The 22,287-nt window shown below is 46.8% G+C and overlaps 1 protein-coding gene across 1 annotated transcript in view; it reads left to right on the top strand.

Annotated features, from left to right (window-relative positions):
* The window catches only part of LOC121277609 (toll-like receptor 5), an 86,062-nt gene extending 66,167 nt beyond the window's left edge, over positions 1-19,895 (top strand). Inside the window, exon 3 of the mRNA XM_041187153.1 lies at positions 16,309-19,895. Within this exon, the coding sequence (XP_041043087.1) occupies positions 16,315-18,966 (2,652 nt within the window). The 5' untranslated portion in view covers positions 16,309-16,314 and the 3' untranslated portion in view covers positions 18,967-19,895. The remainder of the gene's footprint in view (positions 1-16,308) is intronic.
* Positions 19,896-22,287: the final 2,392 nt, after the last annotated feature.

A 22,287-nucleotide genomic window follows, 5' to 3' on the forward strand; every position in this document is an offset into this window, starting at 1 on the left:
TCTCCAATACAACCTTCTTACTAATCCTCATTTCCTTCAATTCCTCATTCTCCCCAGTCCCTTGGATCTCTAATTGTGGGAGATTTCCTGTATCTTTCTCAGTGAAGACAGACACACAGTAATCATTTAGCTTCCCTGCCATTTCTCTATTCTGCATTATGAATTCTCCTGACTCTGCCTGTAATGGACCCACATTTGTCTTAGCCAAATGCTTTCTTTTATGTACCTATAGAAGCTTTTACATTCCATTTTTGTTTTTTTTGCTAGTTTACATTCATATTCTATTCTCTCTCAGTTTCTTGGTCCTCCTTTGCTGCATTCTAAAAATGCTCCCAAGGTTTTCTACTATTTCTGGCATCCTTATCGGCCTTTTATAATCTTATACAATCCTTAACTTCCTTTGTTAGCTACGGTTGACTGACTTTTTTGGGGGGGGTGGTTTTGTGCATGAAATTGCTGTCAATGATGTGCTGTCCATTGCCTGTGTACAGTCATACCTTTTAATGTATTTTCCCAATCCACCTCAGCCAATTTGCCACTCAAACCTTCATAATTTCCTTTGTTCAAATTTAACACCCTGGCTTCAGATTGAACTACCTCACTTTCAAACATAATTTGAAATTATAATATATGGGAAATCCAAACAGTTACCAATCTGTGTGCGCAGTAGTTCTATCCGACCTGTACAATCACCACTCTTGTCGGTGTACATGTGAGAGCTAATACTGTGCTTTTGGATGATGTCACTGAGGGGCAACATGTATTTGACAAACAGGAAGGGGACAAGGATAGATCCTTAGGAAACACCAGAGGTGATGGTGTGTGAGTTAATTGACAGGAAGTAGAGAGTGGGCATAAATAAGGCGTTTTCAGGTTGGCAGGCAGTGAATAGTAGAGTGCCAGAAGGATCAGTGCTGGGGCCTCAGCTGTTAGTTAGATGGGAAGGTAAGCTATGGGGAGGACACAGAGAGACTGCAAAGAGATCTGGGGCAGAATTTTCCCAGAATTGCACTAAGTGCAGTAACAGGCGGGTAAAATGGAGCCCTACCCGCTGACGGAAATGACAGGTTTTCATTCCGTATCGTCCCGAGCCCACTTCATTATTTATTCACTCCCGCGAAACATGCTGTTTCCAAGGCGAGTCAGCTGTCATTCACCCGTCTGCCATCACCCCGCTGTTGCATCACCCCGGCTGCCATCTTTAAAAGGCAGCCTCTAGCAAAGTGCTCATCGCCACCAACTCACCTCTGCTGCCTGGGAGACATGGCCAGCAAAAGAAAAAAGACTGCAGCCTCACGCTTCAACGACAGGTCCCTCGATCATCTGCTGCATGCGTGGAGGCCCGCCAGGATGTGCTCTGACCACAGGGTGGGCAGCAAAGCCACCAACCTGGCTTGGGGGGCGGTAGCAGTGGTAGTCAGTGCGAAGGCCCTGCAGAGGAGGACAGCCACCCAGTGCCGCAAAAGGATGAATGATCTCCTTCCTTCCGCCAGGATAAGTCACTCTTTTCATCACTTCCAACTCTCTCTCACTCACAAACCCATCACACACCCACAGGGCCCTCACTCACTGCCAGTGCAAGGGACATCAAAATTCACTCTTCCACACACAACGTCATTGTCCTCATCCAGTCCATGGGCCACTCACCACCCACACAGGCCAGGCATACTTATCATTTGGCCCAACGGGCGGTCTGATGCGCTCTCCCGATCTCCATCCATGCAGGACACCTGGCTCACAACAGGAAGGAAAGGTCACAGACAGGTGGAGGGATGACAGAGATCAAACTTCTGACAGAATAAAAAAAAAAAGCCACCCAGCTGGCCGGCAATGACCAGGACTGTTCCTGTGCTGACAGTGAGGTCGGCGGTGCTCTACCACATGACAATCCAGCAGTGCAACATCCATCAGGCAACCATGCTGTGAGTGATGTGTCCTCTTTCACAGGCCACTGCTGTGCACAAATTATGTCCCCTTGCTTTCGCAGGCACATCTGGGAAACAGCCAATGGAGTCTAGGACCCAGGGCCTCCAATCATGCCCCAAAGAAACCTCTGAAGAGGAATCTGAAGGCACCCACCCTGAAGTCCCCTCACAGCACTCACCCACACCCTCCACCAGTGCAGAGTCACACACCTCAGTGGTACCTAGCTTTAGAGTAGCCTCAGGATCACAATCTGGTGAGCACATCACACTTTCTGATCCACAGCAGGCAGCAGCAGAGACTTCTCGGGTCCCCGGCACAAGGAGAACTGCTGGAGGCCAGAACGTTGCTGAATCTGAATCAGATGAGGAGCCTCTGGACTCGATCATGTCACAGTTGCTGGAGCTGCACAGTCAGGCTCGGGAACATCAGGAAGGGGTGTCCGCTGCACTCCTCAGATTTCAAGGCACGATGGAGGAGACCATCCGCCTTCAGGCAGGGATGATGGTGTCAGCATTTCAATGCACCATGGTCAACACTGGCAGGATGGCAGCCGCCATGGAGACCCTGGTCCAGGATGTCACTCCTGCACGGCTGTGCAGGGTTAACTCCATCTCTAATGCCATAGTTGGCCTCCAACAGTGTGTATGTGAGAGGGGTTTTGGGCAGCTCGATCTCACTCCAGCTACCCCTTCCACTTACAGAGTCAGCCAGGGTCCCTCGGGCAGCCATAGGGAGGAGGCTCAGCAGAAGCACACTCCGGGGCCATCCACCCTGGTGATTCTGGAAGTGACTGGCCCCTCTTCCTGTGACCTCAGCAGCTCCAGCTCCACAGGCTGAGGAGGGTGCCACTGCCACACAACAGGACTCTGAAAACAAGCCGGGGCCCTCCAGGTCTCGGCCCTCCAGAGGACACCTGCCAAAGTCGTCACAGTCAGCAGGCTGCCCCACCTCTGTCGCGGATGTCCGGGGAGCACCGAGATATAGCGGAAGGGTTAGGAAAGTTAGGTAAGAGTAATTGCACAGTCTGGCCATGGGTGTTGATCACTTGTACATATAGTTCACTATTGTCAATAAACTCCTAAGAAAGTCTCCCTGCCTGTGGCTCCTTGTTAGACCATAAGACCATAAGACATAGGAGCAGAAATTAGGACATTCGGCCCATCAGGTCTGCTCCGTCATTCAATTTCTCAACCCCATTCTCCTGCCTTCTCCCCGTAACCTTTGATCCCCTTACCAATCAAGAACCATCTACTTGGTCCTAAATACACTCAATGACCTGGCCTCCACAGCCTTCTGTGGCAATGAATTCCATAGATTCACCACTCTCTCAAAAGAAGTTTCTCTTCATCTCTATTCTAAAAGGTCTTCCCTTTACTCTGAGGCTGTGCCCTCGGGTCCTAGTCTCTCCTACTAATGGAAACATCTTCCCCATGTCCACTCTATCCAGGCCTTTCAGTATTCTGTAAGTTTCAATCAGATCCCCTCTCATCCTTCTAAACTCCATCGAGTATAGACCCAGAGTCCTCAAACGTTCCTCATATGTTAAGCCTTTCATTCCTGGGATCGTTCTTGTGAACCTCCTCTGGACCCTCTCCAGGGCCAGAACATCCTACCTGAGATACGGGGCCCAAAATTGCTCACAATATTCTAAATGTGGTCTGACTAGAGCCTTATAAAGCCTCAGCAGCACATCCCTGCTTTTATATTCTAGTCCTCTCAAAATAAATGCCAACATTGCATTTGCCTTCCTAACTACTGACTCAACCTGCAAGTTAACCTTAAGAGAATCCTGGACTAGGACTCCCAAGTCCTTTTGCACTCCAGATTTCTGAATTCTCTCCCCATTTAGAAAATAGTCTATGCCTCTATTCTTCCTACCAAAGTGCATGACCTCACACTTGCCCACATTGTATTCCATCTGCCACTTCTTTGCCCATTCTCCTAACCTGTCCAAATCCTTCTGCGCCTCCCCGCCTCCTCAATACTACCTGTCCCTCCACCTATCTTTGTATCATCTGCAAAGTTATCCAGGATGCCCTCAGTTCCTTCATCTAGATCATTAATATATAAAGTGAAAAGTTGTGGTCTCAACACTGACCCCTGCGGAACTCCACTAGTCACCGGCCGCCATCCTGAGAAGGACCCCCTTATCCCCACTCTCTGCCTCCTGCCAGATAGCCAATCTTCTATCCATGCTAGTACCTTGCCTCTAACACCATGGGCTCTTATCTTACTGAGCAGCCTCCTGTGCGGCACCTTGTCAAAGGTCTTCTGGAAATCCAAGTAGATAACATCCATTGGCTCTCCTTTGTCTAACCTACTCATTACCTCCTCAAAGAATTCTAACAGATTTGTCAGACATGACCTCCCCTTGATGAAACCATGCTGACTTTGCCCTATTTTACCATGCACTTCCAAGTATTCTGAAATCTCATCCTTAATAATGGACTCTAAAATCTTACCAACGACCGAGGTCAGGCTAATCGGCCTGTAATTTCCCGTCTTTTGCCTCAATCCTTTCTTAAACAGGGGGGTTACAATAGCGATTTTCCAATCCTCTGGGACCCTCCCTGACTCCAGTGATTCCTGAAAGATCACCACTAACGCCTCCACTATCTCTTCAGCTATCTCCTTCAGAACTCTGGGGTGTAATCTATCTGGTCCAGGTGATTAATCCACCTTCAGACCTTTCAGTTTTCCTAGCACCTTCTCCTTGGTAATGGCCACCATACTCACCTCTGCCCCCCCCCCCGACTCTCTTGAACTTTGGGGATGTTACTCGTGTCTTCCACCGTGAAGACTGACGCAAAGTATCTATTCAGTTCCTCCGTCATTTCTTTGTTCCCCACTACTACTTCTCCAGCGTCATTTTCCAGTGGCCCAATGTCCATTTTTGCCTCTCTCTTACCCTTTATATATCTAAAAAACTCTTGCAATCTTCTTTTATATTACTGGCTAGTTTATCCTCATATTTAATCTTCTCCCTCCTTATTTCTTTTTTAGTTGTCCTCTGTTGGTCTTTGTAGGTTTCCCAATCCCTGGTTTTCCACTGCTCTTTGCCGCATTGTATGCTTTCTCTTTAGCTTTTATGCTGTCCCTGACTTCCCTTGTCATCCATGGTTGCCTTGTCCTCCCTTTAGTATGCTTCTTCATCCTAGGGATGAATTTTTGCTGTGTCTCCCAAATTACTCCCAGAAACTCCTGCCATTGCTGTTCCACTATCTTTCCTGCTAGGCTCATCTCCCAGTCAATTCTGGCCAGCTCCTCCCTCATGCCTCTGTAGTTGCCTTTATTTAACTGTAATACCGTTACATTGGATTCCAGCTTTTTCCTCTCAAATTGCAGGGTAAATTCTATCACATTATGGTCACTTCCTCCTAAGGGTTCCTTCACCTTAAGCTCCCTTATCAAATCTGCCTCATTACACATCACTAAATCTAGAATTGCCTGTTCCCTAGTGCGCTCCACCACAAGCTGCCCCAAAAAGCCATCTCGTAGACATTCCACAAATTCCTTTCCTTGGGATCCACTACCAACCTGATTTTCCCAGTCTACCTGCATATTGAAATCCCCTGTAACCTTGCCTTTCTTACACGCCTTTTCTATCTCCTGGTGTATCTTGTGCCCCACATCCTGACTACTGTTCGGAGGCCTGAACATAACTCCCATTATGGTTTTTTTACCTTTGCGGTTCCTCAACTCTACCCACACAGATTCTACATCATCTGACCCTATGCCATTTCTTGCTATCGATCAAATTTCATTCCTTACTAACAAAGCAACCCCACCCCCTCTGCCAACCTGCCTATCTTTTCAATAGGATGTATATCCTTGGATATTTAGCTCCCAGTCCTGATCCCCTTGCAGCCATGTCTCCGTGATGCCCACCACATCATACCCGCCAATTTCAATCTGCGCCTTATTTCATATACTGCGTTCATTCAGATACAACACCTTCAGTCCAGTATTTCCCATCCCCTTTCTCATTGTCGTCCCTTTATCTGATGTGCTTGAAGTTAGATTCCTCGCCCTTTCCAGTCTGTCCTATTTTGTGTTCTGGAGACTTTAATGGCCTCTCCTTTCTTTTAAGTTTTTTCATAATTTTCCATGAACTTGAATCCACCCCCCACACACTAACCTGCTTCTTTGTTCTGATGAGCAGTGTTCTTGTCACTCAGATGTGAAACCTTTCTGCACAAGATGTAAGTGTCTCAGTCCAGGGCCTCTTCCTTGTGCTCTGTGCAGCCACAGAGTTCTCTCATTCTCTGTGTGCTCTCGGCACCTTTAAGGTAGGGCTGGCCCCCATCACACCAACATCTGCGACCAGTGATGCTGTGCACCAGCTCCTGAAGGGCTGAGGTGCTGAAGGCAGACACAGCATCAGATGCGTCTAAAGTTTCATGGCTGCATCTCTGAGATGGCCCTGCTCATGGAGTTAAAGCAAGCTGCCCTTGGCCAAACAGGAGTCAGACATTCTCCGAGGCTATGCGGAGTGTCCTCACTGTGTGTTGTCATCATCCTCCTGCAATCAAGCGACTGTTAGGGCCTCCACTGTGTCTCCATGACAGGAGCATTCTCAGAGGGTATTGGCACTGCTATAAGCCAGACTGGAGTCAAACGTTCACAACTGCGATGTGAGGATCTATGGGGACACCTCATTGCATGTTGTCATCATCCTCCTCACATCTGGCAGCTATGAGGGCCTCCCAAGTGTGCCATACTTTGTCTAGCCAGTGCGAGAGCCTCATCCCTATCAACATCACCACCGAGGGCCCCCTCACCCTTATCCCCATCGGCATTCTCCTCATCCGAGGAGGCCTCCAGCCCCTCATCTCCTCCTCAGCCAGCTCCTCACCCCGTTGCAGTGCCAGGTTGTAAAGGGCACAGCAGACGAGGATGATGTGTGACACCCTCTGCAGACTGTTTTGCAGGGATCCACCAGACCAGTCCAGACATTGGAACCTCATCTTCAGCATCCCGATGCTCTGCTCCACCAAGTTACGAGCTGCAGCATGAGCCTGATTATAGCGTCGCTCTGCTGCAGTCTGAGGCCACCAGACGGGTGTCATCAGCCACGGCCTCTGTGGAAAGCCCTTGTCCCCGAGGAGCCAACCCTGCAGCCTCTGTGGATCCTGGAAGACTGCAGGGATCTGCAGGTGACTCAGGATGTAGGCGTCATGCACACTCCCTGGAAACCGTGCACACACCTGCAGGACATTCAGTGAATGGAAGACCTTGTGGTTGATGAAGTCCACTGAGTGTAGTGATGGAGACCTGAGCACCAGATGAGTGCAGTCCTGTGGGAATCCCGAGATCAGGGCGAATCCAATGGCCCTTGAATCCTGGCTGTCCCGGTCCCAGGCGAAATGTAAAGTTGTGTGCCATGGAGAAGATGGCATCTGTGACCTCATGGGTGTGTTGTGAGTGGTGGATTATGAAATTCCACAGGGGTCACCTGTGGAGCACTGAAAGCCACTGGCATAGAAATTGAGCACCGTGGTCACTTTCACAGCCACTGGCAGTGGATGCCCTCCGGTGCCAAGTCCTGCAGTAAGTGGCAGATGTGAGCCACCAGGTCTCTAGACATGTGCAGTCGCAGCCATCTGCAGGAATGGTAGGTGGCGTCTATAGACCCTGGGTATTGCTTGGCATTGACCAGCCAGGGCTCACTGTCGCTCCTGGGCAGCATGTGCAGGAGATCCTGCTGCCGCTTCTTCATGAGATTGCTGCTCCTGCCTTAGCGCAGCCAGGAGCCTCAGTCGTTCTCTCCTCAGTCTCCTATGGTCTCTGTAGGCCATCGGGCATACAGCTAGGTCACCAGGATCCATGATCCTGACGTGGTCCTCCTGCAGCACGAAAGAGAGAGACACATAGTTATCATGACTGTACTTAGTACCTTTCCTAGCCCTGTGTGACCGTCCTTTAACATTTCCCAGAGAGTGGCTGGTCACCCCTCAGATGGCCAGAGGTGAGTGCGCTGCCTGGCTGCCCTGTCAACCTGCGACAGGGGGGACAATGGGCAGCTTTAGCAAGGAGATTGTCCAACTGTTCTGCAGGCCACTAAAATGCTCATTAGTTTGCAGTCTGTGTCTGAGGGGTGAAGGGCTCTGGGGCACTGGGTGGCACTTCCAGGCCTCTGCATTGCTTGAGTGGGCAGATAAGCTAGAGGCCAAACTCCAAGCATGTCGCTGTGGCTGTATCTGAATTGTCTCAACTGCGGAGGAATTGTCACTTCATACAAGGTTTCCCTAATGCATGGCTGCTTCCGTCTCCCCCACACCCCGCCTGCATGTGTTTGTGCACTACCTTCAACTGGAGTGAAGCCCTTAGCACCCCCACCCTCCTTCTCAACTCACCTCAACTGGAGTGAAGCCCTTAGCACCCCCACCCTCCTCAACTCACCTCAACTGGAGTGAAGCCCTTAGCACCCCCACCCTCCTCAACTCACCTCAACTGGAGTGAAGCCCTTGTCACCCCCACCCTCCTTCTCAACTCACCTCAACTGGAGTGAAGCCCTTAGCACCCCCACCCTCCTCTCAACTCGCCTCAACTGGAGTGAAGCCCTTGCCCCCCACCCTCCTTCTCAACTCACCTCAACTGGAGTGAAGCCCTTGCCCCCCACCACCACCTCTCCTCAACCACAGGGCAGCCTAGCACCACACTGTCAGCCAGCCAGGAAAAAGTGACTTGCCTGTGCCCTCGTCTGACCTCAACCTTCCAGTCCAATAGGCGACCCTCATAAATGCTGTACAATGTTACTGTGCCTTGAAGTGCAGCTCACCAGGTGCACGCCTGTAAAATGCTGTTGTGAAATAAATTGTGAAACACATCAGCGTGCAACCATGCCAACGTGCCCAGATGATCCAGTGAGGGGGGATGATTCTGGCAAGCTGGGCTTATAATGATATACAGATGTATTACAATGAAGCGCCTGACACCCGGCGACAGGAAACGGGGCCTGCCATTGACAGGGAGAGTGGACAGTTGCAAATATGTTTCATGATGCCGTGAAACCGATTCCTGGCCTTCCCGTAATATTGTCCACTCACGCCCGCCATGACACCCAACACCAGCTGGGCACGGATGATCCCGCCCATTGACAGGTTAAGCGGGTGGGCAACAAGATGAAAGATGGACTATAGCGTAGTGTGAAGTTATTCACTTTGGTCGTAAGAATAAGGAAAGTTGTGAAACTTTGTAAGTGTTGATGTTCAAAGACTCCTGGCTAAGTAGTATGTCATAAATGATCAGCTGTCCTTTTTTACTAACAGGCAGCTAGATGTTTAATCTAGGAATGCAGAGAGTTAGCATGCAGGAACAGCAGGCATTTAGGAAGGCAAATGGTATGTTGACCTTTATTGCAAGGGGTTTTGAGTACAAGAATAGAGAAGGCTTTCCTCAATTATACAGGGTTTTGTTGAGACTGCATCTGGAATACTGTGTGCAGTTTTGGTCACAACATTTATGAAAGGTGCATTGGATGTGGTACTACAGAGTTTCACTCATTGGTCCCTGGAGTGAAGGGGTTGTCATCATAGAATCGTGGGAAATTTACGGGACAGAAAGAGACCCATCATGTCTGCACCAGCCGACAAACGAGTCGCCCAGCCTAAACCCACTTTCCAGGGTTTGATCCATAGCCCTGCAGGTTACAGCACATGAAGTACATATCCAGGCGCCTTTTAAATAAGCTGAGGGTTTCTGCCTCTACTACCCTTTCAGGCAGCGAGTTCCAGACCCTCTCAACCCTCTGGGTGAAAAAATATTTCCTCATCTTCCCTCTAATCCTTCTACCAATCACTTTAAATCTATGCCCCCTGGTCACTGACCTCCCTGCTAAATTAAATAGGCCCTTCCCATCCACCCTATCCAGACCCCTTACAATTTTGTACATCAAATCTCCCCTCAGCTTGTCCTGTTCCAAGGAGAACAATCCCAGCCTATCCAACCCTTCCTCAGAGCTGCAATTTCTGTTTTTTGTTTTTATCTCTGCAATTTCCCAGTCCTGGCAACATTCTCGTAAATCTCCTCTGTACCCTCTCTAATCTTTCCTGTATTGAGGTGACTGGAATTGCACACAGTACTCAAGTTGTGGTCTAACTAATGGTTTATACAGTTCTAGCATTATCTATTTACTCTTATATTCTGTACCTCAGCTAATAAAGGAAAGGATTCCAAATGCCTTCTTAAACACTTTACCAGCTTGTCCTGCTACCTTTAGGGATCTGTAGACATTCACTCCAAGGTCCCCCATTTCCTCTACTCCTCTCAGTATTCTCCCCTTTATTGTATAATCATTTGCCTTGTTTGACTTCCCCCAAATGCACCACCTCACACTTCTTCAGGTTGAATTCCGTTGTCCTGTGATGAGAGGCTGAGTAAACTGGGTTTATATTCGCTGGAGTTTAGGAGAATGAGAGGCGATCTCATTGAAACCTACAAAACTCGGAAGGGGCTTGATAAGGTAGATGCTGAGAGATGGTGTCCGCTGGTCAGGGAATCGAAACCACGGGGGCACAGTCTCAGGATAAGGGCCGATCGTTTAGGACTGAGATGAGGAGAAATTACTTCACTCAAAGGGTTGTGAATCTTTGGAATTCTCCGCTGCAGAGGATTGTGGATGCTCCATCGTTGAAGACATTTAAGGCTGGGATAGATAGAAATTTAGTCTCTCAGGGAATTAAGGGATTTGGGGAGTGGGCGGGAAAATGGAGCTGAAGCCCAAGATCAGCCAGGATCTTATTGAATGGCAGGTCAGGCTCGACAGGCCATATGGTCTATCCCTGCTCTTATCTCTTATGTCCTTATGAACTCAGAGTGGGCATGAATGAAGATAGGAGAGAAACTAGAGAAAGCTGTGAGTTTAGGGTTAAAACAGGGGGAGGTTGTGAGGAAGTCTGGCTGTTGGACTAGTGGAAGGGAGGAATGCAGCAGAGACAGCTGATTGGATGGGCTGGAGCTTAGTCACAAAGCAGTCCATTAGCTCCTTGCACTTATTGTTGGACGTGAGTGTGGAGGGGCCAGGGGAGGGGTTTAAGAAGATGGTTTGCAATAGAAAAAAGATGCTGCTGTCGGGGGGGTGGGTGGGTGGGGGTGTTGTGGGGGTGGGGGGGGGGGGGTCGTATTTTTACATTCCAGGATGATCCAGGTGGATGGCTAAACTAGTTGTCTGCAATACCTTCTCAAGCCTGCATTCCTTGGACTTAAGGGAGCAGAGATGAGGGTCCAATCTTGGGGGGAATGGGTAAGGTGGTTTCACTGGGAACTAGGGTATCAAAAATGGAGGCGAGGTTGCATTGAGTTAATCCGTAGCTGCAGAAATGTGGCGATTGTTGTGGCCAGACTGCTGAGATTTTGAAAGCACAGTTATAAGTGAAGATTTCTCGGGAGCGGATACAGAAGGGAGTAGGGTTGGGGCATGGAAGGGGGATGTGAGTGAAGATTGACACAAGGAAGTGATCAGAGATGACCTAATGTTACGCTGGAACTAGCAAAAACATGGCAAGATCAAAGGTTTGGCCTTGAGGATGGGTTGGGGAATTGTCATGGGGGGAGAGGTTTGAGGAGGATAAGGGGATAGTGAACTCAGGGGAGGGAGAACATGATGAGTTGACATGGTGGTTGAAATCACTGAGGATGAGAAGTCATTTGGTGCAGAGGCTGAGGTAAGAAATCAGTGAAGATATCTTGGTGAGAAAATGTTTATTGTACTTGTGAGGATGATAGAGAATGGTGAGTTTGAAAGAGAAATGAGAAGGGTGAAGCAAAGTGAGGTGCTCAAAGGAGAAAGTGCCAGAGGAATAGAGAGTCGGGCCAATTGCCCAAGGGAAGGGTAATAAATGCTGGCCTAGCCAGCGATGCCCACAGACTGTGAAAGAATTGAAAAAGGTTTAATCTGGTGATAAGTGCCACATCACCACCGTGATGGTCTAGATGGAGCAAGTGGTGGGAGATACAGCCAGGTGGGGAGGCTTCATTAAGTGAAAGGTGTCATCATCCCTCAACCAGGTTTCCGTTAAGGCCATGATGTCAATGCAACCATCCACAACAAATTCATGGGTGGCAAGAGACTTGTTTAGAAGTGAACGGAAATTCTGGAGGGATATCTGGACTTTCAGAAGGCATTTAGTAAAGCCCCTCAAAATAGACTATTAGCTAAAGTTGAAGCTCATGGAATTGAAGGCAAATTATTGACCTGGCGAAGAAATTGGCTGAGCAACAAGAGACAAAGAGTAGGGCAAATACTCTAATTTGCAGGATGTGACTAAGGAGAGCCTGCAAGGATCTGTGTTCTCAGCAATTCACTGTATTCATTATGATTTAAGTGATGGAAAGCCATGTACCAAATTTGCTGATGACATAAAATAGGCAGTACTGTAAGCACTGTAAACTGAAGCGTAAAATTACAAAGAGATGTTGATAGATTGAGTGAATGAGCAAAATCGTGGCAAATGGACTTCAGTGTCAGCAAATGTGAAGTCATCCACTTTGAACATGTAAAGGCTAGAATATAGTACTTTCTAAATGGTGGAAAGCTAGAAACAATTGAGGCCTAACGAGACCTCAGGGTCCTGGTATAGAGATCATTAAAAAGTCATGAACAGATATAAAAAAAAAAATTAAAAAGGCTAATGACATTCTGGCCTTGATATCTAGAGGACTAGAATACAAGGGGGTAGAAGTCATGTTCCAACTTTACAAACTCCGAGTGAGACTAGACTGGAACACTGTGACCAGTTCTGGGCACCACACTATAGAAGGATATATTGGCTTTGGAAGGAGTGCAGCTTAGATTTACTAGAATGATAACTGGACTCCAAGGGTTAAGATGTGAGGAGAGATTACACAGACTAGGTTTGCATTCTCTAAAATTAAAAGGTTAAGACATAATTTAATTGAAGCATTGAGGATATTAAGGGGAATGGATAGGGTAGAACATATTTTTGCTGGCTAAGGAGTCAAGAACTAGGGAGCATAGACTAAAAATTAGAGCCATATCTTTCAGGAATGAAATTGGGAAACACTTCGACACACAATGGATGGAAGAAATTTGAAGCTCTCTTCCACAAATGGCAATTAATGCTGAATCAATTGTAAATTTTAGATTGATAGATTTTTGTTAGCCAAGTTTATTAAGGGATATGGGGCAAAGGTCAGTGTATGGAGTTAGGTATCAGATCAACTAAATTCTCATTGAATGGGTGAATAAGCTTGAGGGGTTAAACGGCCTACTCCTGTTTTGATGTTCCTAATCTTTATAAATCACTAGTTAGGCCGCAGCTGTGGTATTGTGTACAATTTTGAGAACCACACCTTTAAAAAGATGTCAATGCCTCAGAGGGAGTGCAGAAGGATTCATAACCAGAAGACAGGTTGACAAAAGAACCAGAGACAAATGAGGAAACACAAGAACATAATAGGAGCAGGAGTAGACATATGGCCCATTGAGCCTATTCCACCATTCAATAAGACCCCCGTAAGCCCCCGTACCAAAGGTAAGCTCCAAAGCTGAAAAAAGTGCTGACCTTGCGCTTCTACTCCATTTTTCCACATGCTCGCCATATGCCTTGATTCTCTGAGACCCCAAAAATCTATCTACCTAGTCGTAATTGTATTCAATGATGAAGCATCCATAACCCTCTTAGGCAAAGATTCAAACCCTTTGAGTTTTTTAAGATTCATTCATGGGATGTGGGCTTTGCTGGCTGGGCCAGCATTTGTTGCCTATCCCTAGTTGCCCTTGAGGAGGCAGTGGTGAGCTGCCTTCTTGAACCGCTGCAGACCATGTGGTGTTAGGGAGTTCCAGGATTTTGACCCAGCGACAGTGAAGGAACATTGATATATTTCCAAGTCAGGATGGTGAGTGACTTGGAGGGGAACTTCCAGGTGGTGGTGTTCCCACTTATCTGCTGCCCTTGTCCTTCTAGATGGGAGTGGTCGTGGGTTTGGAAGGTGCTGTCGAAGGAGCCTTGGTGAATTCTTGCAGTGTATCATGTCGATGGTACAAACCGCTGCTACTGTGTGTTGGTGGTGGAGGGAGTAAATGTTTGTGGATGTGCTGCCAATCAAGCAGGCTGCTTTGTCCTGGATGGTGTCAAGCTTCTTGAGTGTTGTGGGAGCTGCACTCATCCAGGCAAGTGGGGAGTATTCCATCACACTCCTGACTTGTGTCTTGTAGATGGTGGACAGGCTTTGGGGAATCAGGAGGTGAGTTACTCGTTGCCTGATTCCTAGCCTCTGACCTGCTCTTGTAGCCGCAGTATTTATATGGCTAGTCCAGTTCAGTTTCTGGTCAATGGTAGCCCCCAGGATGTTGATAGTGGGGGATTCAATGATGGTAATGCCATTGAATATCAGGGGGCAATGGTTGGATTCTCTCTTGTTGGAGATGGTCATTGCCTGACACTTGTATAGCGCAAATGTTACTTGCCACTTGTCATCCCAAGCCTGGATATTGTCCAGGTCTTGCCACATTTGGACATGGACTGCTTCAGTGTCTGAGGAGTCATGAATGGTGCTGAACATTGTGCAATCATCAGTGAACATCCCCACTTCTGACCTTATGATGGAAGGAAGGTCATTGATGAAGCAGCTGAAGATGGTTGCGCCTAGGACACAACCCTGAGGAACTCCTACAGTGATGTCCTGGAGCTGAGATGACTGACCTCCAACAACCACATTCCTTTGTGCTATGTATGACTCCAACCAGTGGAGAGTTTTCCCCCTGATTCTCATTGACTCCAGTTTTGCTCGGGCTCCTTGATGCCACACTCGGTCAAATGCTGCCTTGATGTCAAGAGCAGTCACTCTCACCTCACCTCGGGAGCTCAGCTCTTTTGTCCATGTTTGAACCAAGGCTGTAATGAGGTCAGGAGCTAAGTGGCCCTGGCGGAACCCAAATTGGGCGTCAGTGAGCTGGTTATTGCTAAACAAGTGTCGCTTGATAGCACCATTGATGACCCCTTCCATTACTTTACTGATGATCAAGAGTAGATTGATGGGATTGGTAAATGACCTGGCTGAATTTGTTCTGCTTTTTGTGTACAGGACATACCTGGGCAATTTTCCACAGAGCTGGGTAGATGCCAGTGTTGTAGCTGTACTGGAACAGTTTGGCTAGGGGCATGGCAAGCTCTAGAGCACAAGTCCTCAGTAATATTGCCAGAATATTGTCAGGGCCTGTAGCCTTTGCACTATCCAGTGCCTTCAGCCGTTTCTTAAAACCATGTGGAGTGAATTGAATTGGCTGAAGACTGGTATCTGTGATGCTGGGGACCTCTGTAGGAGGCCAAGATGGATCATCCACTCGGCACTTCTGGCTGAAGATTATAGCAAATACTTCAGCCTTATCTTTTGCACTGATGTGCTGGGCTCTTCCATCATTGAGGATGGGGATGTTTGTGGAGCCTTCTCCTCTAGTGAGTTGTTTAATTGTCCACCACCATTCACAACTGGATGTGGCAGGACTGCAGAGATTAGATGTGATCCATTGGTTGTGGGATCCCTTAGCTCTGTCTATCACTTGCTGCTTATGCTGTTTGGCACACAAGTAGTCCTTTGTTTTTGCTCTACCAGGTTCACATTCATTTTTATGTATGCCTGGCAAGCCCTCCTGCATTGAACCAGGGTTGATCCCCTGGCTTGATGGTAATGGTAGAGTGGGGGATATGTCGGGCCATGAGGTTCCAGATTGTGTTGGAGTACAATTCTACTGCTGCTGATGGCCCACAGCGCCTCAAGGATGCCCAGTCTTGAGTTGTGAGATCTGTTCGAAATCTATCCCATCTAGCACAGTGGTAGTGCCACACAACACGATGGAGGGTATCCTCAATGTGAAGGTGGGACTTCGTCTCCACAACAGCTGCACGGTGAAGTAATTTCTCCTTATCCCAGTCCAAAATGATCGGCCTCTTATCCTGAGACTATGCCCCCGTGTTTTAGAAAACCTGATCAGCAGGAAGAACTTTTCAGGTCAACCCTATCTTGATCCTTCAGAATCTTTCAATGAAATCGCCATTCATTCTTCTAAATTCCAGAAAAACAGTTTTTGCACAGCAAGTTGTGATCTGAAATGCCTGAAAGGTTGGTGGAAGCAGTTTCAATAATAACTTTCTAAAGAGAATTGGATAAGTACTTGAAAGGGAAACATTACAAGGTTGAGCAAAGAGCAAGGGGGTGGAACTAATTGGATAATTCAAAGAGCTGAGTGCCCTACATCTATGCTGTACCATTCTATGTTTCTATAATCAGGAAAGGCAAAGTTACTAATCATGTAGAATTATATTGTTACATTGTGTGCAGCCCGTACTAGATTCAGTCAGGTATGAAGATGATTTCTTTAGCAAACGCCAATAAATAATTCATCCTTTTTTTGTTTAATAGGACACCATGATGTTACACTTATCTCTGTGCCTCCTTGGAGCCTTTGCTGCAGTTCAGGAATCTTATTCCAAATCTTGCTCGAGGTATCAGAACTACTTGTTCTGCCAGAATTTTAATGAGATCCCTCAAGTGCCAATCAACATTGTCAACCTCAACTTAAATAAAAACAACATCAAGCTCATTGAAGAGACATCATTTTCTTGGCTAGGCCAGTTAAAAGTCCTCTCAGTTGGGTTGCAGACAGAGCCGCCATTGCGTATTGGGGCAAGAGCATTTAGAAATTTGCCCAATCTGACATCTCTAGACCTGGGAGGAAACAAAGAATTAGAGCTGGACTTAAAGGCATTCGCTGGGCTCGAAAACCTGCAGGTCCTGTATCTGGACTATAATGGTCTGAATGACTCAGTTCTACAACAAGGATATTTTGAAGATTTAGTCTCACTGCACACCCTCATTCTTGAAGGAAACAAGATAGAACATATCAGGCCAGATCCAACATTTTACAACCTATGGGCGCTGGTAAACTTTAGTTTTAAGGCAAATCGGATTCGCCAGCTTTGTGAGGGGGATCTGCATAATGTTCGACAGAGGGTTTTCAAAACATTTGACATCTCCTCAAACAGATACTTGTACAGCAGAGAAAGCTTCGACTGGGAGATATGTGGCAATCCTTTCCAGGGCATAATGCTTCACACCTTGGACATTTCACAAACTGGCCTCCGCATCCAACAGCTGGAGAAGATGTTTTTAGCCATAAGAGGAACGATTATTATTCAAATAAAGACGCAGTACCTGTCCATTGGTAGATCATTTGGTTTTAACAATATAGAGGATCCAAGTAACCAGACATTTTTTGGTCTCAAAGACAGTTCTGTGATGATTCTGGACATGTCCCATGGGTTTATCTTCGCTCTTGCAACGTCTGTATTTTCACACTTGCAGTCCTTGCAGATTCTAACATTATCTTTGAACAAGATCAACCAGATTGAAAAGAATGCATTTTTTGGCCTTGAGTCTCTTCTACAGTTAAATCTTTCTTTCAATCTTTTGGGGGAGATCTACTCATCAACCTTTGAAGGTCTGAGGGACGTCTCGTTAATTGACCTGCAACACAACCATATTGGGGTCATTCAGTATAATACGTTTCATGGACTGAATCAACTGAGGACATTGAATCTTCGAGACAATTCTCTCTCTGTTATTTATGGGTTGCACCACCTTCCACAATTGGCTTATTTCTTAGTGGGTCACAACCGTCTCAAGACAGTTTATGGCCTGGAGGCAGTTTCCAATAGCACCTTTCTCGATTTCTCAAACAACGCCTTTACCAACCTCAATGTTTTCTATGAGGTCATGCAGCTCCCTGCTGTGAAGCATCTTTTGTTGAGGGACAATCATGTGTCGATGTGCACTCCTGCTCTTACTGACACCATTCCAAAGGACAACCAGTTAATACACCTTGACCTCTCAAGCAACTTCCTAGAGTTGATGTGGGCATCAAAACAGTGCTGGGAGGTGTTCCATAATCTGACTAACCTAACTGCCCTTCTCCTTGATCATAATTATCTCACTGAGCTTCCACAGGATGTTTTTAAAGGTTTGGATTCTCTAAAGAGACTCAACTTGTCATCTAACTCTTTGTCCCAGCTCAACCTCGGCCTGTTTCCCAGCACTCTTGAAATTCTCGACTTGTCTAAAAATCGCCTTGTGTCCCCCAACCCAGAGGTCTTCAGTTTCGTGAGTCATCTGGACTTGAGGCAAAACCAATATATCTGTGATTGTAGTCTCAGGGACTTTATCGAGTGGCTCAATGGCACTGAGGTGGACTTGATGGAACCATTAACAGAGGTATACTGTGTGATTCCAAAAGAGTTGCAAGGGATACCTCTTCGTTATCTCAATGCTGATGGGTGTGAGGAAGATGTTAATATGGAGCCAGTACAATTTGCTCTCTTTGTCTTCTTCACTACAATCTTACTGATTATGATCACTTCTGTTCTGCTCTACAATAAATACAGGGGCTTGTTCTTCATCTGGTACAAAAGAACAACAAACATCATCCTGAATGGTCAGAAAGCTGATCTGGAAGGAAAGGACTACAGGTTTGATGCATACTTGTGCTTTAGCAGTAAGGACATTGAGTGGGTGAAGAATTCACTTCTGCAATACTTGGACTCCCAGTTCAGTGAGACGAATAGGTTTCAGCTGTGCTTTGAAGACCGTGACTTCATTCCTGGAGAGGATCACATTACAAACATACGTGATGCCATCTGGTGCAGCAAGAAGACAGTCTGCATTGTGACCAGGCACTTCCTTAAGGATGGTTGGTGTGCTGAAGCCTTCAATATTGCCCAGAGTCGACTCTTCCATGAAATGAAAGATGTGATGGTGGTGCTGGTTGTCGGCAGGCTCCTGGATTACCAATTAATGAAGTACCAGCCCATTAGAGCATACATCCGGAGTAGGCAATACATTCGCTGGCCAGAGGACCCTCAGGACCACAAGTGGATCTTGAATAAGCTGGCAGTCCAAATTTTGGAAGAGCCCAAAAGGAAAAATCCAAAGCTGAAGCCATTTCGCCTACTGAATTTCTTCAGCAGGAAGAAGGCAAACAATGTCATTGGATTACAACGAGTAGCAACAGTCACACAATGTTAATTCCAGGTCACTGCCTGCAGCAGATATAACATCTGGCTTCAGGCCAACTGTAAGACCAAATTCTACTTCTGAATGGTGCTTTGATGCTTTGGACACCAAAGTATATCATCAATAGAAGGCCTGAAGCCCCAACACTGGTCTGCTGTAACGAAAGTACCTCAAAAATGACAATTACTCCGATTCTGTGGATATCCCACAGATCAGCTTCTGTACAGCTTTTACCATTAACTCCCCCTTTTGATTTGCTATTTATTCCTCCCTCCTCTTCAGGTTCCCCCTAGCCGTCCGTTCCCACCCCTATCCTTTGTGCTGTCACTTCAGTGAGACACAGGTCAGGCAGTCTCCTCTCAACACTTCTGAGTCATTCCTCATCCCTACAGAGATCATGGGATCTAGCTCACTTCTTGTCTTTTTTTTAAACTATTGTGCCCTTCGTTTGAATCTATCCCCTGTCACATGTGATCCATCAGCCAAGTACTCCAACTGGCATTCACACTACTTCTATTGACAGGAGTCTCCCACTCCTTTTGGCAGCAACACAGTGTTGTGGAAGAAGAGTTGGACTGGACTACTTGACTCCATTATTGATAAATACATACAGTGTCCATCAGTGCCAAGACCAATTTCATCATTTCACTTCATCAGTGGATACTTTGAAACCATATGGAGAACGCATTACCTAAAAACACAGATATTATCACATGGAACAGTCTACTTGATCCAATCAGGTGGTGTTCATCCTCCACATGAGCAATTATTCTAATTCCATGCCTGCTCTGTTCCCATTTCTCTAACTCACCTTTCCTTCAATCACATATACAACCGATTCTTAACTGATGACATGATCCAGCTTCATATACTAACTATGATAGAGTGTTCAACAGCCCACAATCTTCTGTGTAAAAAAAATAAAAACAACATTTCTCCTGCTTTCTGCCCTAAATCTGTTACATTTAATATTGTATTTATCTCCCCTGGTTTTTGACTCTCAATCATTGAAAACAAGACTTTTTCCATCTACTCTGTCCCATCCTTTATTAATTTTAAACACCTCCAGGAAAATCATTCATAATCTCCTTTGTTCTAATGAAACCATCTCCCATTTTTCCATTATTTGTTTATATTTTCAATTCCTTAAATGGGCAGTACCCTCATGAATCTCTGCTATATCCTCTATATTGCCTCAACATCTTCGTGGTAGTGTGGAGTCCAAACCGGCACCCAGGCTCCAAGCTGTGGTCTTACTCACGTTTCACACTGACTCATTGTTCAATCTGGACTTCATGTTTTATAACTCTTGCCATAATGATCCAAAGTAGGAAACATCGTGTAGCCGGTAGGGAACAAATATGTAGCCGGTAAGAAACAGTGTGTAGCTGGTGGGAAACAGCATATAGCCAATGGGAAACAGTGTGTAGCCAATGGGAAACAGCATATAGCCAATGGGAAACAGTGTGTAGCTGGTGGGAAACAGGGTGTAGCTGGTGGGAAACAGTGTGTAGCCAATGGAAAACAGTGTGTAGCCAATGGGACACTGCGTGTAGCCAAAGGGAAATAGTGTGTAGCTGGTGGGAAACAGTGTGTAGCCAGTGGGAAACAGTGTGTAGCCGGTGGGAAACAGTGTGTAGCCAATGGGAAACAGTGTGTAGCCAATGGGAAACAGCATGTGGCCGATGGGAAACAAGGTATAGCCGGGAGGAAACAGTGTGTAGCCGGTAGGAAAGTGTGTAGCCGGTAGGAAACAGTGTGTAGCCAATGGGAAACAGTGTGTAGCCAATTGGAAACAGGGTATAGCCGGTGCAAAAGACGATGTAGCCGGTGGGAAACAGTGTGTAGCCGGTAGGAATCTGCATGTAACCAGTAGGAAACTGTGTGTAGCGCGTAGGAAACAGTGTGTAGCCAATGGGATACAATGTAGACCAGGTGCAAGACAGCGTGTAGCCGGTAGGAAACAGTGTGTAGCCGGTAGGAAACAGTGTGTAGCCGATAGGAAACAGCGTGTAGCCGGTAGGAAACAGTGTGTAGCCAGTAGGAAACAGTGTGTAGCCAATGGGAAACTGTATAGAGCCGTTAGGAAACAGCATGTAGCCAATGGGAAACAGTGTGTAGCCGGTAGGAAACAGTGTGTAGCTGGTAGGAAACTGTGTGTAGCCAATGGGAAACAGCTTGTAGCCAATGGAAACAGTGTGTACCCGGTAGGAAACATAGTGAAGCCAATGGAAAACAGCATGTAGCAAGTTGAAAACATTGTTAAGCCAATGGGAAACAATGCGTATCCGGGAGGAAACAGTGTAGCCGGTAGGAAAGAGCACATAGCCAGTAGGAAAAAGTACGTCGCCGTTAGGAAACATGTGTGTAGCCAATGGGAAACATTGTGTAGCCAATGGGAAACAGTGTGTAGCCGGTAGGAAACAGTGTGTAGCCAATGGGAAACAATGGGTAGACAATGGGAAAAAGTGTGTAGCCAGTAGGAAACAGTGTGTAGCTGGTAGGAAACAGTGCGTAGCCAATGGGAAACAGTGTGTATCCAGTAGGAAACAGTGTGTAGCCGGCAGGGAACAGTGTGTAGCTGGTAGGAAACAGTGTGTAGCCAATGGGAAACAGTGCGTATCCGGGAGGAAACAGTGTAGCCGGTAGGAAAGAGCACATAGCCGGTAGGAAACAGCGTGTGGCCGTTAGGAAACATTGTGTAGCCAATGGGAAACATTGTGTAGCCAATGGGAAACAGTGTGTAGCCGGTAGGAAAAAGTGTGTAGCCAATGGGAAACAGCATGTGGCCAATGGGAAACAAGGTATAGCCGGGAGGAAACAGTGTGTAGCCGGTAGGAAACAGTGTGTAGCCGTTAGGAAACAGTGTGTAGCCGGTAGGAAACAGTGTGTAGCCTTTAGGAAAGAGTTTGTAGCCGGTAGGAAACAGTGTATAGCGGGGAGGAACCAGTGTGTAGCTGGTAGGAAACAGTGTGTAGCCAATGGGAAACAGTGTGCAGCCGGTAGGAAACAGTGTGTAGCTGGTAGGAAACAGTGTGTAGCTCGTAGGAAACAGTGTTTAGCCAATGGGAAACAGCGTGTAGCCAATGGAAACAGTGTGTACCCGGTAGTAAACATCGTGATGCCAATGGAAAACAGCATGTAGCCGGTAGAAAACATTGTTAAGCCAATGGGAAACAGTGTGTATCCGGGAGGAAACAGTGTAGCCGGTAGGAAAAAACACATAGCCGGTGGGAAACAGTGTGTAGCCAATGGGAAACCCTGTGTAGCCAATTGGAAACAGGGTATAGCCAGTGCGAAAGACAATGTAGCCGGTGGGAAACAGTGTGTAGC

The sequence above is a fragment of the Carcharodon carcharias genome, chromosome 5 (assembly GCF_017639515.1).
Source record: "Carcharodon carcharias isolate sCarCar2 chromosome 5, sCarCar2.pri, whole genome shotgun sequence".
Taxonomy (NCBI): domain Eukaryota; kingdom Metazoa; phylum Chordata; class Chondrichthyes; order Lamniformes; family Lamnidae; genus Carcharodon; species Carcharodon carcharias.